Source organism: Protopterus annectens, chromosome 1.part0 (assembly GCF_019279795.1).
Source record: "Protopterus annectens isolate FY-2018-M chromosome 1.part0, PAN1.0, whole genome shotgun sequence".
Classification (NCBI taxonomy): domain Eukaryota; kingdom Metazoa; phylum Chordata; order Ceratodontiformes; family Protopteridae; genus Protopterus; species Protopterus annectens.
The window spans coordinates 1,438,283,684-1,438,302,493 of NC_056725.1; the positions used below are offsets into that span (position 1 = coordinate 1,438,283,684).

Consider the following 18,810-nt stretch of genomic DNA (forward strand, 5'->3'; position numbering starts at 1 on the left):
TAAACCTTATCATGCTGTGAACGTAAATTGTAACATTTATATTTGCTAGAGGATTTTACTGTAGGGACTCTGCTATACTCAGATATCTGAAGTAATAACTGGAAGTGAATAATCAGTGCCAACAAATCCAGTAGCTAGTGATGAAAGCACTAGGTGTGATCAATAACTAGTGATGACAATACTAGATATAGTGTGATGACAACACTAGATATAATCAATATCTATTGATGACAACACTAAATATAATCAATAACTAGTGATGAAAACCCTAAATATAATCAATAACTAGTGATGACAACACTAAATATAATCAATAACTAGTGATGACAATACTAGATATAATCGATAACTTGCTTGCTTACCAGATGTCCTTCCCTCGCAGCCACATAACATACTCGTGATGTACAGAAAAAGGAACCATTAATAGTTCCAAATGTGGACATTGCAACTGCAACCGGCATGAGCCACATCCAAGTTCCCAGAATTTTGTTCCTGTTGTGAAAGAAAGAGAGATACGACAAGAGTTAAAAACCTAAAACTTACAGGTTGCATCACAAAGGAATAGAATCACATTTGAAATACTACTGTATGTGAAAGAAAGATTGTGGTCCAATTCACAGTATCAGTTACTCCATTTTGAAGATGTGTATTAACTCTTATGAGGTACTTTCAGGAATGACTCCATTTCTGCAGTTCTGAGCATGGCAAAATGAGCAAATACTGATAAAACTGTATGAATTCATCCAACTATTTTCCAGCAGCCCATTTTTTCCTTTACAGAGTCGCAAGGATATCAGAACCTAACCCAAATGTCAGTGGGAACATGACTTTAGAGTCCTTGCTGGACAAGTTCCAATCTACTGCAGAATGCAAACTGTCACTCATATACAACACACATGCCTATGAGTAATTTGGAGACCACCATTTCACTTAGTGAATGTTGGAAGGAAACTGTACCATACAGGGAGGACATGTTGACTCCACAAAAAGGAACTTCAGGTAAGAATCGAACCAGATATCCTATTGCTATGAAGATCAGTGCTACTCCCTGCATCATTGCTCCCTTCAGATACATAATGCAGTTGGTCTAATAATGTATAAGGCTATTCTCCTTATGTTTGAGCAAACTGCAACTATCATTAACAGCCAATAAGGCATAGTGAGGAGTGAAAAATGTCCATTTCAAATATGCAGAAATTTTATTTTCTGAAATTCAAGTTATGTGAAACCAAAATGCTGGTTATATGTTTTATTAATTTTTGTCTTGTTTAGCATACATTTTCTTGTTAAATAACAGAAGTATGCATGCACATTTGGGAATCAAAGCTCAGAAACAATCATAGTATATGAAACTGTTTTGCCAATAAAAGTGAGAAAATAAGACGTATAACTTTTACAGTGGTAGCATTTGCTACTGAGCTATGAAAACAGAGTCATATTGTTTGATGACAATGTAAAGGAATGCTTTGTTATACAAGCAGTAATGAGACTGTGAAACAGCTTTCCTGATAATGCTAATTTATGATTGATATTAAAGACAGTGTAATTCAAACTGAAACAAGAGGACAGTATCTATTTAGATGTAGTTTAAGAAGGCATCATATTAGATAAAGTCATGAAATTAGAGTTCTTGTATTGCATTTTCTTGCATGGTAAATCCGAAAAAAAAAACAGTCTGTATGTGGGCTTCACACCATTATTTATTTAACTAACCTTAAGATCGCTGCATCATGACTTTTAAAATAAATCCGACTTACAAGGCACAGGAATCCTTTCTGTGGTGTATTTATGTTAAGGAATGACCAGCCTTTCATCTGATTATACTTTGTAACAGTGAGGTGGGAAATCAGCACTGCTGGTATAACATGGCCCAGTGCTATGAAAGCCCATGATTCTGTTTCTCCACTTACACAGCATTGCCATGTTTGGAGATATACGGCCCAATTCCAAAAGAATTCCGCTCAGTGTAAGTGACTAACTACAGTGTATTATACTGGAAGAAAGTCACTTACACTGAGAGCAGACATTTTGGAATCTAGCCTCTGGTATAAGCATATTACTGAAGTAAGTCATTTACACTGTCAGCAAGTCTTTTGGAATCTGGCCCATAGAGTTTAGTTTTTAATCAATCAATCAAGATGAAAGAAAGAAAGAAAGAAAGAAAGAAAGAAAGAAAGAAAGAAAGAAAGAAAGAAAGAAAGAAAGAAAAAGTGTAGTGCAGCTGCATGATTCAAAACAGGTCCATTTTTGTGTCAATCTAGGTTTTCTTGCAGTGTAAACAGTTTCTTCCCACTACTCAAAAATATCCAGAAGGTGAACCTATGTTCCCTAAACTGATGCTAAGTATGTTTGTAGTGTGTGCATGTGTTTGCATGTGTACCTTTTCCAACAGACCAGCTGACTTGTCCAAAAAATAGGTTTCAATGCCTTGCACCCAGTGGTTGCTTGTTTAGGTGCTACAGTGTCCCTGTGACCCTAAAAAGAAATTAATGCCATTGTCTGATATAAAAATGTTATATTTTACCTCATATACTGATGTGTTTTCTAAACAGCAAGCAAAGGAAAATTCACACAGGAGGCAGTCAATTTGTATTTAGAGAAACACTAATTTTGTAACAAAACAAAAGCTCTCTGGATTAAAGGTTTGTGGTACAGAAAGGTACTGAATACTTTAAAAGTTTCTCAGTGGAGAATGACATAAATTTAGTTTGTCTGGCAAGTCAACTAAAATGAAGAACGATTCCTAGTAAATAATCAATACCACACACACACACACACACACACACACACACACACACACACACACACACACACACACACACACACATATTTTCTGGTAAATCATTGAGGATTACAGTCAGATGTTAATGCCAGTCATTAAAGTTTCATATATCTTGCTATTTACGAAACATGAGTTGATGCAAAACCTCTTTTTCTGTTAACTTTTTAAATGTAATATGTAAAAATGTTCCATATTTTGGACCTTTGTCCCCCATTATTTCTGCTAGAGGTGGGCAAGCCTTGGTTTTTTGAAGAAGAGTCAAGTCACATATGAGCCAGAGATCTGGCTTGGCTCTTAGAGCCATTAAGGGCTGATCCAGAACTAACAATGAAAAATGGAGAACATTGTGAACTGTAGAAACCACATATAGTGCCAGGCTATATGCAAAAGCCCCCTGAAACACTGGTTTTAATAGCTATATTAAATGTCAGTCTGCCTAATTCAATTTACAATACAATTTTTCAGAAACCTCTTGCAAGATATAAAACACATGGAAATGGCATTCTAAGCTGAATGACTGCATCTCAGACCTGATTTTTAGGGTACAAACTGCCTGACATTGGTTGCGTATAACAAGATAGCACAGCTCCTTTGCATTTGTCAGTTCCCCTAAAACAACCTAGACTAAAAAAAAAAAGAAAGGCTGAGTAACATGTAATAACATATGAGGGTACAAAGCACACTGACCCCATGCAATGTACACCTTCAGAGAGGGTACACCAGCTTTGACTGTGAAATTAAGCCCTCTCAAAAATAATAGCCACACTACTCTTTGATCAGATACCGTCCCTCTAATAAAAAGCATCAATATTCCATTAAAATATTAAAATTGAGTTTTGCTGTTATACATCTCCCACTCCCCCACCCCCACACCCATGCATTCTAATACAGTTTTGATGTCTGCTTGGAAACGTGGAAACATAAAAGTCACAATGACATAACTCAGCTTTGATGCTGCTAGACATTCAAACACAGTTGCACCTGCCCACCATAAACCATATCATTATTTGTCAGTCATTATGTCAGTGCTTTCATGTACAGATTACTTCAACTCCAATCCAAAAAGTGAGTAACCTTTTATCCACATCTCCAATGTTTGATTGTACATTACATGAAAGAAACAGTGACCACAGCAACTTGCTTCAGCATTTTATGCATGGGCATGTATATGCAGAGCTTAATACAATGTGTCTATTTTTTATAGAGTACATCAGCCTTGACTGTAAAGTCAGCAGAAATGGTCACAATGCCTTTGAACAAAAGGATACATCTTCAGAAAATTAATCAATAATCATATACAATCCTGTAAGTGCCTTTCTTTTCAAACTTTAACTGCCCACCCTCCCACCAAATGGTAGCCACATTCTGTGCACTTCTGATGTCTTACATTAAGACAATCAAAACATAAAGACATAGTGACATATTTGCACTTGCTACTGTTGGTCACATGCATACACTACCCACCAACAAACCATATCATTTTTTTGCCACTCACCCCGTAATAACTATGATTTCACATATAGGGTACCTCCATACCCTACACCCAAAAGACAGCCTATTTGTGTGTCCACCTTGATACCTGAGTGTGAGGAACATGAAGGAAACCACAACTACAGTATTTTATTTCAAGACATTGTTCTTAAGAAAGTATAGTCATTCCCTCCCTCCAAACTATCCATATCAATGACAGTGTTGCACATATTGGTAATTCCCCTTTTATTTGCTCCCTCTCTGTGCATGGCTGCTGAGCGATCACTGGCATCTAAATCTGTTTTTCAATCTGTGCATACTCCCTAAACTTACTCTGTCCACTCCCGGCTGTGCCCTATTGGACTACAAAGACCAGCAATGTTCACTTACCTAAACCTGCCTGTGTATTTCTTCACCTGGGTAATCAAAATATCCCTTGGACTGAACACCAATTAAATTAACATTCTGTGCATACTCCCTAAACTTACTCTGTCCACTCCCGGCTGTGCCCTATTGGACTACAAAGACCAGCAATATTCACCTACCTAAACCTGCCTGTGTATTTCCTCACCTGGGTAATCAAAATACCCCTTGGACTGAACACCAATTAAATTAACATTCTGTGCATACTACCTAAACTTACTCTGTCCACTCCCAGCTGTGCCCTATTGGACTACAAAGACCAGCAATATTCACGTACCTAAACCTGCCTGTGTATTTCCTCACCTGGGTAATCAAAATACCCCTTGGACTGAACACCAATTAAATTAACATTCTGTGCATACTCCCTAAACTTACTCTGTCCACTCCCGGCTGTGCCCTATTGGACTACAAAGACCAGCAATATTCACCTACCTAAACCTGCCTGTGTATTTCCTCACCTAGGTAATCAAAATACCCCTTGGACTGAACACCAATTAAATTAACATTCTGTGCATACTCCCTAAACTTACTCTGTCCACTCCCAGCTGTGCCCTATTAGACTACAAAGACCGACAATATTCACCTACCTAAACCTGCCTGTGTATTTCCTCACCTGGGTAATCAAAATACCCCTTGGACTGAACACCAATTAAATTAACATTGTATGTCACACTTTATTTTTTTATACAATATTTGTATATACTAGTCCACTATACTTATACTAGTTAAAGTGCCATATCTGCCAGCAGCCATACCCCCCTGCCTACTCTTGTTAAACTCCACTGTTCCTGACTCTAAACTCTTCTAGCCCCACCCTCTATTCTGTGACCCCCCCTTAAAGCTCTCCCTTCTCCAATACTTTTATTTTCTTTGCTTATAACCAGCTTCTGTGATCTCCTCACTGTGTACTTCCAGACTTTGCCCACTAGATGGCAGTCTTTAACCAACTCTGATTTCCCTCAATTTATATTCTTACCACTCAAATTAAACTTCCTACTCTTGGAAATCTTTTCTCCTTACTATTCTCTTCCATAGTCTATTTTAACCCTGTAACTTGCCCTCCTCTCTTCCACTCCTAGTCCTTTTAGCCCTCTGTCCCCCTGGTTCCCGCTCATTTTCTTTCCCCCTTCTTTACACTCACAACCTCTGCCTTTTTACCTACGTTCCCCTGTTCTTACCTTCTACCTTACTGATTGTTTTTCTTACTACTTTTACCTTCCTTGGGTCTGCCCTGCTCCGTTCGCCCTGCGGGCTCACTCCGCTCCCCTACCCTACCCCCATTTCCCACCCACCCCCAGTAGAAATACACTTACACTTAACTAGCCACTCCCCCTCCTTTTTCCCCAGCCTATCATAAACCTCCTCATCACTAGACCACTCCCCTATCTCCTCCATTCCTAATTAGTACTAATTAACTCTCTTTGAACTACTCCCTCACCTTTCCTAACCTTTTACTACACTAATTCCCTTATCATCCCCTTTACATCCTCCACTAATTTCTTCTCTGTATAATTTCTAACCCAGCTCAATCTCTCAAAATACTCTCTCCTTTTCTCTACTTCTCCTACTTATACTACCTATTCTTAACTTATAAGGTCCTATAAATATGGCCCCTTCACTCAAAACCATTTTCAAAAACATACTACTCTTAACTACTATAATAGCCTCTCTTGACTCTTACCATACCTTATTCACTCATCCTCTTTGAAAATCTTTCTCTACCAGAACAAAACCATCACTTACAACAAACATTACCATCTTCCTTTATCTTCTCTCTTAACCACTGTAACATAACCAGTGCTTCTAACTATATACTATCAAAATATCATAGATCATCTCATTTTAATTACTTCACCTCCAAAAAAATGTTTAATAACTTCTTCAAAATCCTTAAATTCCTAAAAAATCCCCAGCAACACCCCCTCCTAGATGGTGATATTCATCCAAACCCAGGCCCCAATACTGACTATACCAATAACCTTAACAACTTAACAGTGCCTATGATTTCTTCATTAACTAAACCACCTAACTCCCTTCTGATAGCTCACCTTAATATTAGAAGTATCAACAATAAAATTTCCCACCTGCATGCACTCCTTGATGTGCACTCATTTGATAGCCTATGCCTTACAGAGACTTGGCTAAACAATCTACACTAGACCAGGAAATTAGCCCTCCTGGCTATAATATCCTTAGATGTGACTGTGTAACCAAAAAAGGTGGAGGTATAGCCATTCTCTATAAATCTAATCTCCAAATTTCCCCTTTCAATGTGCATCCTTCATTTGACACCAAAGCCGAACTCCTGACTACCAAACTCCAAATCAATAACACCAAATCTATCTATCTAATCTGCATGTATCTCCCCCCAGGTAACAATACTAATACTCTTGAAAACTTACTTAGCAATTTTTCTACCCAACTACCCCAGGAGACCATTATACTGGGTGACTTTAACATCGACTGGTCCTCCTGCAGCTCCCCTAACCCTACTAACCACATAAATCTGTTTGGATTCTCACAATTAATATCAACTCCTACTAGAATTCACAAACCCACCAGTAAGGAATCTACTCTTGACTGGATCCTTATTAATAGCCACCCTGAAACTTATACTCCAAGAACCCTTCCCAACGATATCAGCGACCACATGCTTACCTCCATTATTAGACAAAAAGTACATATCCCAACTACTCATAATCTTGAAACCTCCCACTCAAAAAAATTCTTTAATCCACACAGCTTCCCAAATGAACTGCAAGCATGTGACTGGTCACCACTAACCCATCTTGAACTTGACAAAGCAGTTATCTATTTCAACACCAAATGTCTTCAAATCCTAGATTACCATGCACCTCTTCATTCTACTAGAATAAGATCCAAATCTGCCCCATGGCTCACAAAACAAACTAGACAAAAGATGCTCCTTAGAAATAAAATCTGGGCTAAATGGAGAGCTACCAAATGTCCATCAGATCAGCTCCACTTTAAGCAGTTAAGAAATGCCACCAAGAAAGATATTCTCAAAGACAAAAAAGACTTCTACCTTCACCTCCAACAAACCAGTCAACAAACTCCATAAAAATGTTGTTCACGGATTAACAAACTTCTTCGTCCAGGTCACTCTGCTACCCCTGCCCCTGTAGGTTTTAACCATAATAAATCCAACCAGATCCCTGATGCCTTTAACACTTACTTTACAGAAGCCATTCAAACCCTATCCAATTCTTTACCTCCCTTTACTGCTTCTCCACTAAATTCCTCCAAGACTACATCACCTACCTTTCAAATACAACCTGTACCTACTTCTCTCATCTGTAAGCTACTTCAAAAACTGAAACCTTGTACCCCTTCTGCTGACCGTTGCCCATCTGAATACCTACAAATTGCCGCAAAAGCTATAGACTATCCCATCTCTATCCTTATTAACAGAACCATCTCAGAAGGCAAAATTCCATCCATATGGAAAGTATCCCACATCATCCCTCTACATAAAGGAGGGTCTTCTATTAAGCTGTCTAACTTTCGATCTATTGCCTTACTCTCCCCAATAGCTAAAATTATGGAAAAATGTATTCACAAACAACTACTTAACTACCTACTACAAAATAACCAACTAGCCAATTGCCAACATGGCTTCAGACCATTCCATACCACTACAACTGCCCAACTATCCTTCACAGACTCTATAAATAAAAATCGCAACAATAACTCCTTTTCCTCTGCACTATTTATTGACCTGTCAAAAGCCTTTGATATGGTTAACCATAACTTACTCTTAGACAAACTAAAGATCGTTTCTCTTGAACCACAAGCATTACAATGGTTTAGGTCTTATCTGGATAATAGACAGCAAGCAGTCCTTTGGGATAACAATCTGTCTTCACTACTTCCTGTAAATATTGGGGTACCCCAAGGCTCTATCTTAGGTCCCCTTCTTTTTTCCTTATTTATTAACAATCTACACATAAATATTCCTCAAGCCACCTGCATTCAATATGCAGACGATTCCACCTTAATTTGTTCAGCCAAGAACATAGACTCTCTCCAGTCTCTCACCCAAACTGTTCTTCATAATGTTGAAAACTGGTTTATGCAACACTGTCTCCTCTTAAATCCCAAAAAACAAAACTACTACTTTTTACCCCTACTCATAAATCACCTTCTCTGTAACATCTAACAATGCTACCAACATAACCCCAGACTCTACAACCCGCCTACTAGGTGTTACAATTGATAATCGTCTCAACTTCGATGACCACATCAACACCACCATAAAGTCCATTAACAAAAAAACTCGGTACCCTCTGTAGAATTAAACTCTTCCTTACCCCTTCTGCCAGGAAAACTATTGCACAAACCCACCTCATTTCTACCCTTTTCTATGCCTCTGCTATATATACTAACCTATCAAAAAATAACCTCTCCAAACTTGTCACCTGTTATAATAGCATAGCTAGATTCATTACATGCTCCCCCTTCAAAACTCACCACTGTCTCAACCTCAAACAATTTGGATGGCTAGAACTGGAAAAGCATATACTCTGTCAACAATTACATATCACTCAAAAGATCCTATACCACCCTAACAACACCCTTATCCTCTCTAATCTGATTACACCATATAAAAATCTTGCTACACTACGCTCTGCTAACAAGCTCCTAGTTTCCACAATTAAATCCAACAACAAAGCTGGTGACACACTTTTCTCTAACACAGCAGGTAAAAACTGGAATCAACTTCCTTCTGAAATATCAATCTTATCTTCTACTTCTCTATTTAAAAAACACCTCAAAGAACATCTTAAAACTCATTGGCTTTGTCCATGTGCTAACCCAGACTGGTATCTTCCCCCTTCCTTCTCTTACTCCTTTCCCTGCTCCTCTATCCTTCCCCCCTTCCTTCTCTTACTCCTTTCCCTGCTCCTCTATCCTTCCCCCTTCCTTCTCTTACTCCTTTCCCTACTCCTCTATCCTTCCCCCTTCCATCTCTTACTCCTTTCCCTACTCCTCTATCCTTCCCCCTTCCTTCTCTTACTCCTTTCCCTGCTCCTCTATCCTTCCCCCCTGCCTTCTCTTACTCCTTTCCCTACTCCTCTATCCTTCCCCCCTTCCTTCTCTTACTCCTTTCCCTACTCCTCTATCCTTCCCCCTTCCTTCTCTTACTCCTTTCCCTACTCCTCTATCCTGTGCCACCTAATCCAGGTGCTACTCTTTTCTTCTTAGTAATTCTATAAAACATAAAGGCCTTTCTCTCTTAATTGGGTTTTACTCTCACCCACTATTGTATTTAGTATAACCTTTTTTACTCTAATAATTTTTTTTAGTATAATTTTTAGAGTAATATTTTTAGAGTTTATAACCTGAGTATTATATTTTTTTACCAATGCTTTCACTTTATGTGATTTTACATGCCTTTTTATATATGTTTAACATTGTCACTATTCATGTTTGGAGCTTTTCTCCCCAGGCCTCTACTGAAAATGGACATATATCCAGTTAGACTAGTCCAGTCAACAAATGTAAAATAAAATAAAATAAATTATTTAATACACACAATGTCTCTAAAACATAAAGTCCACTGTCTGTGTTGTGCACATTTATAATGTGAAACCCCATTGTGGAAAAGTACCTGCATCTTCTCAACCCCTACTGCTAATGCTATATAGACCACAGGCTTAGACTACTGAGGGCTACAGTTAGAAATGCCACACAGTTTCTTACTGATCAGAAAATGCATGTTAATGCAAAACATGTTCTCAAATGTAGAATCTAAGTTGGTTCTGTCTCTTGCTTAAAAAAATCAATCTGCAACTTGCCTGCCTCTCCACCTCTACTGTACAAACTGTAGGGTACTCTTCCAAATGACTACTTATCTTGGAATCTAGAATTCAAATGAACAAATGAATAGGTAAATACAGCCACAGCAATGTTGCTCTCCAGGCTGTGCCATACATGGAGAGAATGCAAATTCATGTGACCTATCCACTATGCAGCTGAGGGACCTAGGATATCTTGCACTCCTTAAGCCAATGCAGACTTCTTTCATTGGCTTTGCAAAAAGCCCAAACCGCAAATCTTTTGGGGAAGTTATGTAACTCTAACCATTCATTCTCTCAACAGAAATATTCAAAAGATGTATGAATCTTGAGCGGAAGACAGGTAGATTAAATTGTCTTCCTACTACCAGTATGTCTTCACCCACTACTCCTCAGCCAATCATTCCTCTAGAATCACAGATTGGACCTAGCCAGAAGCAGTCACTGCCTGCAGGACCTATCTGAATTTAAGATAAACAAAAGCCAGATCAGTAGTTTTGCATCCAGTGAATCTTCAACCAATTACACTATTAGAAAACAAAGACGCCCTAACAGAGAGCTCTTGCAGCTTACATGTCTGGTCTAAATTAACAGCCTTAAATTTAGCAAAAAAAAAAAAAAAAAAAAAAGTCATATCAGCTTATTCCTGGCTCTTTACCTTGCAGGACTATGAGCTTGAGAAGAGATTACTCTCAAGCTTGAACTGGGCTCAGACCAACTCCTTCTTACGCACCTGTATTTTCTGCTTTGTTGAGAATTTTTCCATCACAACACACACAAATACACACACACACACACACACACACACACACACACACACACACACACACACACACACACACACACACACATATACAGCCAGTATTGTCCAGTTACACTATCCATTGCACTGTGCCAATGGTGTTTGTGGGATGTTTGTTGGCAAACAATCTCCATCTTGTTGTCACTGGTATGACTATAGTATGCCTTGCTTCACTATTTTGCTAGTAGGAATTCTTTCACTAAATATGTTAGACTGATTATGGCATGTCTATTGATTAGTCATACCCTGTTTTACTGGTCACAGTAAGAGTACAGAAAAACTTACTCACCTACTGTATTGCTCTTATAAAACTAGTACCTCTGCTCAGTATAACGTATGCCTATTGTTTACCTTTCTGCATTGAACTTCCCATAGTAATCCAGTAACAATGCTCATTTGCTCTGTCTACAGTAGATCTACTGCCTAACTATTATATTTTATAAAACCACAAATGACTATAAAGCTTTTAATACTGGTATGGTAAGCGCTTTCATTCTACACATAGGACTTCATCAGATAACCTTTCCCAAAATTAAAAACATTTAAATAAACTTTCATTAGTCACATGATTTACATCTCAATGAATTAACCCTTTCCTTTTCAGCACTATTTTATAATGCTGTCTGTCACTGATGCCAGGAAAACTGCAAGCATTCAATCTTATTTGCCAACAGTAGTCTTTCTAGTCCATTTCATCCTTGGCATCCAATCTCTCATAATAATTACAATCCTGATCTATAGCTGAAAACATAAAATGAATGTTTTTACCAATATTATTATGAGATCATAAAACATGTTTTGCCAAAGCACTGCATCAGCCATTTTTCAAACAGCACACAAATGTTCATATACCCTCATATGGAAATCTCTTCCTGTGCTACCTATATAGAAGGCAGAACAAAGCCTACAAAGAACAATATACACTATTATACCATGATCCCCCCAAAACGTGCATGCTGATTGGCCAGCGTGCCCATTGTAAATCGAGTTATACTAATGGAAAAAGGTCCGGTCGTCCGGACTTTTTTCCATTAGTATAACTGCTTTTAAACACTGTCTCGCTATGTTAAATGGGTTTAACATAGCGAGACAGCTTTAAAATAAGCAACGGAGATCTCCGTTGCTTATTTTAAAGCTGTCTTGCTATGTTAAACCCATTTAACATAGCGAGACAGTGTTTTAAAACAAAGCAACGGAGAAAGCAAGATCTCCGTTGCTTTTTAGCTATGTTAAATGAGTTTAACATAGCGAGACAGTTTAAAATAAGCAACGGAGATGTCCGTTTTATTTTAATGTCTCGCCATGTTAAACTCATTTAACATAGCGAACACTAAAAAGCAACGGAGATCTTGCTTTCTCCGTTGCTTTTGCCCACAGCTCTGATGTACTGTGCAGGCGCGCAGTACATCAGAACTGCCGCGGATGCCAGACATCTACGGAAGGGCAGTAAACAGGCATTATACTATGCCATTATTTAAGAAAAGTAATAGTTTCTTTTCTTAAATAATGTCATATAATAGCAATAACCACTTCTGGGTGTGGGTAATGCTAAATTTACCACGGTTGGCTTTGTTTGGTCCTCGGGCCGCCTCGGGACCAAACCACGCCAACCGTGGGTAAATTTAGCATTACCCACACCCAGGCATGGGTTATTGCTATATTGCTGTACTTTCCCTAGGATGCTTTCTGCCACCTGTTCATGATCAATGGCCTGTAAACACTTACTAAAGTACCCTGTTACAGTGGTAATTGTCTGTTGACTATTCTAGCATGCTGGCTGTAGTAAACAGAAATATGCACATAAACTTAAATATAACTTTATTTTTATTAACTTTTAACTCTTTGATTCTACATCTGTTTTTGCAGCTTACTCCTTTCTGTCCTCCATATATTAAGTTGTGGGTGCAAAGACTGTTAAGACAACATATACTTATAAACTTACACTTCAAGTAAATGTTAATACTTTATTGACCACACATATTACTCAGAAAGTATCAAATGAATAGATGTTATAATTCTGCCTAACAGTAGTGCTAATCCTGAAGGGTGTTATCTTTAAGCAAAATATATACTGAACAGAAGAAACAGTCCATGTTATGGCTTTATATAAAACTATGCAAACAACTTAGTGTCTTAGGAATCATGTCAGCAATATATGTACTATCAACAGCATGTTTGTTCCTCTGGCTGTGAACTTTTATATGATGGTCTTCTTTTCCTCTCACAGCACTTAAGTTTTGAAATTTGTATTTTATGTCTGTTTATTTATCCACTTTATTAACATGGAAATAACATCAAGGCATATCAGTTATCTGTGCAGGCAGTGGAGAAGTGCCCCAGAATGCAACAAAAATATACAAGAAATGAAGTTTACAAACATTTTCAAAATTATGCTAGTGTCCATAAATGAAGCTTATTACTGATATGTACTTATTCTAATATCCATATGTGTTAGAATGCAAACAAGAGTGGCAGTTTTATTTGTGACTATTTAAGTGTTAAGGTAATACCTTTCATTCATTTCTGCTTGACTCCGTGGTACAGAGGGATGGAGACCTGACTGTGATCCTGGTGATCAGGGTTTGATTAGTAGCCTTGGCACTGGAGGACCCAGGCAGGGAGGGGGAAGAGTGAAGGGGCATGGGCTGTTCTCCTCTCACACAGGGAGGGGACAATTCTGTGTTCTTGCAGAGTCCATAGGAAAGTGTTATTTCCCTAGTGAAGATCAAGGAAACCATTTCCCATGCTTCAGAGTTTGGGGCAGTGCTGCTTGCTGGTAACATCCCTCATAGAAGTAACGGACAACCAGCATCATCAATACATTGCACACCTGCCTACCACCGCTTAGGTGGGCATGTGTGGAAAGATAGGGTATCATAAAGGTTAGCACCCTCAAACCACCCCCCCGATGACTGCCTGAATGATGGCCTCCTTCTGTTCAGCCCTTGCTCCCATGAAGGGGAATGGACAACTGGCGAGGAAAGTGATCAGCAGACAGTGGAGGAAAAGACTCAAGAAAATAGAAAAAAAAAAAAACTTTTATTAACTTCTTAGTCTCACATTTAAAAAAAATATTGAATAATGATTACAGTCAAACTAAATTACACAAGCAGCTTTATAAGATTTCTTCTCTTATGCATCTTAAATATAAACATTTTGTATACCTGTGATCTTCTCACCATGAGATTTCCAGTGCAGCCTCATAAAACCCACTTATGCCTGGAAAGATCACAGACCATGTTAACCCGGAAAACTTCATAATTAATAACACTATATAATACGTCTAACAGTGCATACCCCTTACATGCATTTGCTGTCCCATTGTCCCCTATTTCATGCCATCCTAAATAATTTCTAATTTAGCTTGAAATGACAAAAGTATATAAACTACAACATATGATACTTCTGAGTTGCCTTTGATTTCAGCTTTACACACTGGGTACTTAAGGTCCTTCTCATTCCAAATATTATCATATGGTTCCTTATGAGCATCTCACTCACTCTGGTATGCCATCATTACAAACCCATACTATTGTACTAAATAATTCATACTTAGCAAGACAAATTATCCCAGTATACATTTCACTCTTAGTTTTGGTGCCATTTGATTCATCTCACTATTGTCTGCCATGATATTATGTGTTTCTGGTTGTAACTCCCATGTAGGGAGGACTAAAGTATAAACACTGGCCAGCTGATCAAGGCTGCTGCTGAAGGGAAGCAGATCGCAGTGAAACAGAAGTACACTAACTGTGCTTTTTATAAGATGTTAAAGTGCTACTTTAGTAAAGACAATAAATGATTTTAAAAAAGTCAAAAGCAATGGCTGTAACTGAGTGGTTACTTGAACAGTCCGACAAGAAATATTTAAGAAAGCAAACAATAAGATAAGAGACTGTTTATAAGCTAAGTGCTTTCATTCAGATTATTTGAACTTCATCAGAGATAAAATAAATGGCAAACTGGCAAAATATGGAGCTACTTCATATAGTAGACATGATTTTATCGACTTTCACAAGATTAAGACTACTGTGACATTGTCGAAAGTTTAAAATAATGAACACTCAGAACATTGTATTTTCCCTCCGGGAACTAACCACTTGGCCACCATGGTGAACTTTGCCCTTTTCTCCACTGTAGTGCGATCTCAGAGTTGGTATATTTAGTTGGGGGGTGTGATGAGAGAAGCCCCCCACTTTGGTGGGTTTAATTTGCTTTTGTTTCTATTTCAGTTGTTGGTGGCCAAGTGGTTAGTTTCCCAGAGGGAAAATATGATGTTCCGGGTGTTTGTCATTTTAAACTTTCGACAATGTTGTCTTGATCATGTGAAAATCGACAAAATCATAAGTTGACGATATATATATATATATATATATATATATATATATATATATATATATATATATTTATCAACAATAACCAATTAATTAAACAAATGATTTTGTAATATATAATTAAAAACTTTCTAAAGTGACACAAACACACAGTTTTCATTAAATACTCTGTGACTTCAACAAACACTTGAAATTAATACTTTCATTTAAACCTGATTTTAATTTCAGACACATACCTATTCAGGTAAGGTGATATAGCCCAGTATCCCAAGGCAACATTAAAAATGCACTTTAAAAATAACATGAATCTAGAATCACCAGAAGTAAGAGCATTCATTGTGAAGTGATACATTTCACTGCAGGGTATCAAAGGTATTAATAATTTGACTCCATATGGACTTCATAGAGATAAAAAGTTAAACGCTTTAACAAATAGGACTGCACATTTAGCTATACCATATCATCTATACTACACTATTAATCAGTCACAGTTTGTTTTTAAAAAGTGTTGTTTTGCTAGTGCTGATTGCTGGTGTATACACTGTGGATACAGTAATTCTAGTGACATTTCTATTGCACACTTCCTGCACATTTTTTAATATGCTTTCATTAAAGGTCAATGTAAGGTTATGCATTTTGAAGACATTCTATAGCCTGTCTTTTTGATGAAAGATGATGGTTTCACATTCTATGTCTGTTGAACACAATCCAAAATGCAATGTTACATAACATAGATAATGGGGATATTCAGAAACCCTGCACTACGTGAAACACCATAGTGAGCTGCAATAAACAGTGAAAGGGTGTTTTCAGAGACTCATGTAGTTCAGCTTTTAAAGCATAAAAAATAGAACTGTAAATAACACATGTAAATGGCCACGTAATGACATGCAGCTGAGTGACAACATGCTAATGAGAGGCATTGTGCATGCAAATAATGAAATCAAACATACAGTCATGATTCAGAAGCATAAATTTTGAGAGATAAATTGTGGCAATGTGTTTATCTATATTCCATTATTTCTTGGTGAACAGGCTTATCACTCATTATTATGCTAGGATTAACATCTGGTTTAGCCAGTCAGCATGTGTCAATAGCCTCTTTGGAAGCCACTGTCCATGATGTTGCATGCCACTGCCATCTGTGCCTCAGAAGGGTCTACCAGTGCTGGAAATACCATCACTTCCATGACTAAGACATAGTCAACTACTAATTTGTTGACAGACATCATATGGTGCTAGTTGACATATGCTGTCCTCACACAGGATCAAGGGCGAAAAATGCAATACCTATCCAAGTGGACATGATTGGCTTTTCTTTATCCATCTAAGAACTCACTAGAAGTTTCACACACCTCTGACTTCTCAATGTCAGTCTTACACAGGTTTCTCCAGGTCATGTTGATGCATATAGAGGAGCATACTAAGTTTCCACAGACAGTAAAGGAGAGAACAGCCTCTATATGGGAGTCCTGTGGCACAGTCCATTTAACTAAGGTTCCAGTGTCCACGACCTCACCCTCATTGGTATCAAGACCCTACTTGCTCTGCTTGGCAATGACTATCCAAACTGAAGCACTTCCACTCCATTATCTGACAGGTATTGTCTGTATGCCTACTCATGCAGTTCCACCAAAGATATGTAGACATACCTCACAATCTCTTAATGCAAGGAATTTGGACACAGACTAAACTAATGGTGGACTAAGATCCAAAAATAGGAACATATATTAAATATTGCTCTTATAAACTAAGAAAGTTGTTAGAATAACAGGATTTGTGTTTTCATGCATTTTTCTGAAGGATATGAAGTCTGAAACTTAAATGCATGTCATTATTTGGTGACATTAATTCTTAGTGATTTGCCAGAAAAACACAAATTTTATGAGGATCATACCAAAATATATAGCAAAAAATCTGGACATTAAGTGAATATCTGGAGAGTTGAGCAGTATGCATTTGGAGAAAGTCTACCTCATGGGGAGCACTGCTGGTCTTCCACCAGTGCTGGGTGATGTGGTTGCACTTCTTGATGGTCTCCTTCAGCCATAAGCCTAGTAAGACCCTATGAACTTATGGTTCCCACATCTGGCACATGTTTGACCTATACTATTGTTTCATGTATGCGGTTTCCATTGGGTCATCTGGTTGATAGGTGCACCACTGCAGCCTTAAAGGCCATGAAAGTCTAGTCCCATGAAGATAGGTAGCAGTCCACTCATAATGATTTGCTGATGTGTGTTGCAGGTGATGCCACATATACCTTAGAGCCATGGCTGATGATCCATATCCACATCCCCTAGTCCATGGCAGAGATGGTGTACAATTACCACACTGATGCAGACATGGAATTTTGTTGAAGGTGTGTTGGGAGTGTTGAAGTCCCACTTCTTCTGCCTGGATACAGCAAGTGGTGGACTGCAGTATGCTCTACTGACATGCAGCAAGCTACCTGTGGTATGTCCCATAATACACAAGATTGTGCTACTAAAACTGTTAAAGCAAATGGAGACCACTGCACTGACTGACATCCATTTGCAGAAGAAGAAGATCAGCTGGCTGAGGAGTCATTGGAGGATGTGGCTGCAATGGGTTCCTGAGTGAGGTCTAGTCCATAAGTATGGGCCATGACAAAACAATCACAGAGTAAAACTAATCCATGCATTGGTTATGCATTGCAGTGCACTGACTGGTTATGCAGTGCATCATACATTACCATGCTCACATTAGTCAGAGGGTTGAGTAGGGTGAAGACATCATCATCATTTTTTCGGGGGCGGGGCAGACTGGCATGCAGCAGCAATGCTATCAAAGAGGGACAGGTTATGGGTGGCATTAATGGCACTCATGTACATAGCCAATGGGTTGCTGGGTATTTAAGATCATGCCTTAATGTGGTGATAAGCTTCCAGGTGAGGAGTTCTAGATGTGTGTACCATGTGCTCCTGCAGTCTCAGATCTGCAGGCATCTGCCCAGGAGATGGAATTGCACACTGATTGCACATGCAAGAATGTCACTGTGACCTTTACTGTATGATTCTAGAAAATGGATGGTGGCCACTATGCCATGTACAGAAATGAATATGTGCTAGTCACAGTACACCTACAAGGGAGTGGACTGATGCTGAGCTATAAAACCCTGATTGGGATGCCCATTGGGGTGTATCTTCAGTGAAGCTG

At 38.3% G+C, this 18,810-nt stretch overlaps 1 protein-coding gene across 1 annotated transcript in view; it reads right to left on the reverse strand.

The window, feature by feature from the left end:
* The window catches only part of LOC122802587 (b(0,+)-type amino acid transporter 1-like), a 523,310-nt gene that overhangs the window by 414,566 nt on the left and 89,934 nt on the right, over positions 1 to 18,810 (reverse strand). The window contains exon 3 of the mRNA XM_044072305.1: positions 363 to 492. Within this exon, the coding sequence (XP_043928240.1) occupies positions 363 to 492 (130 nt within the window). The remainder of the gene's footprint in view (positions 1 to 362; positions 493 to 18,810) is intronic.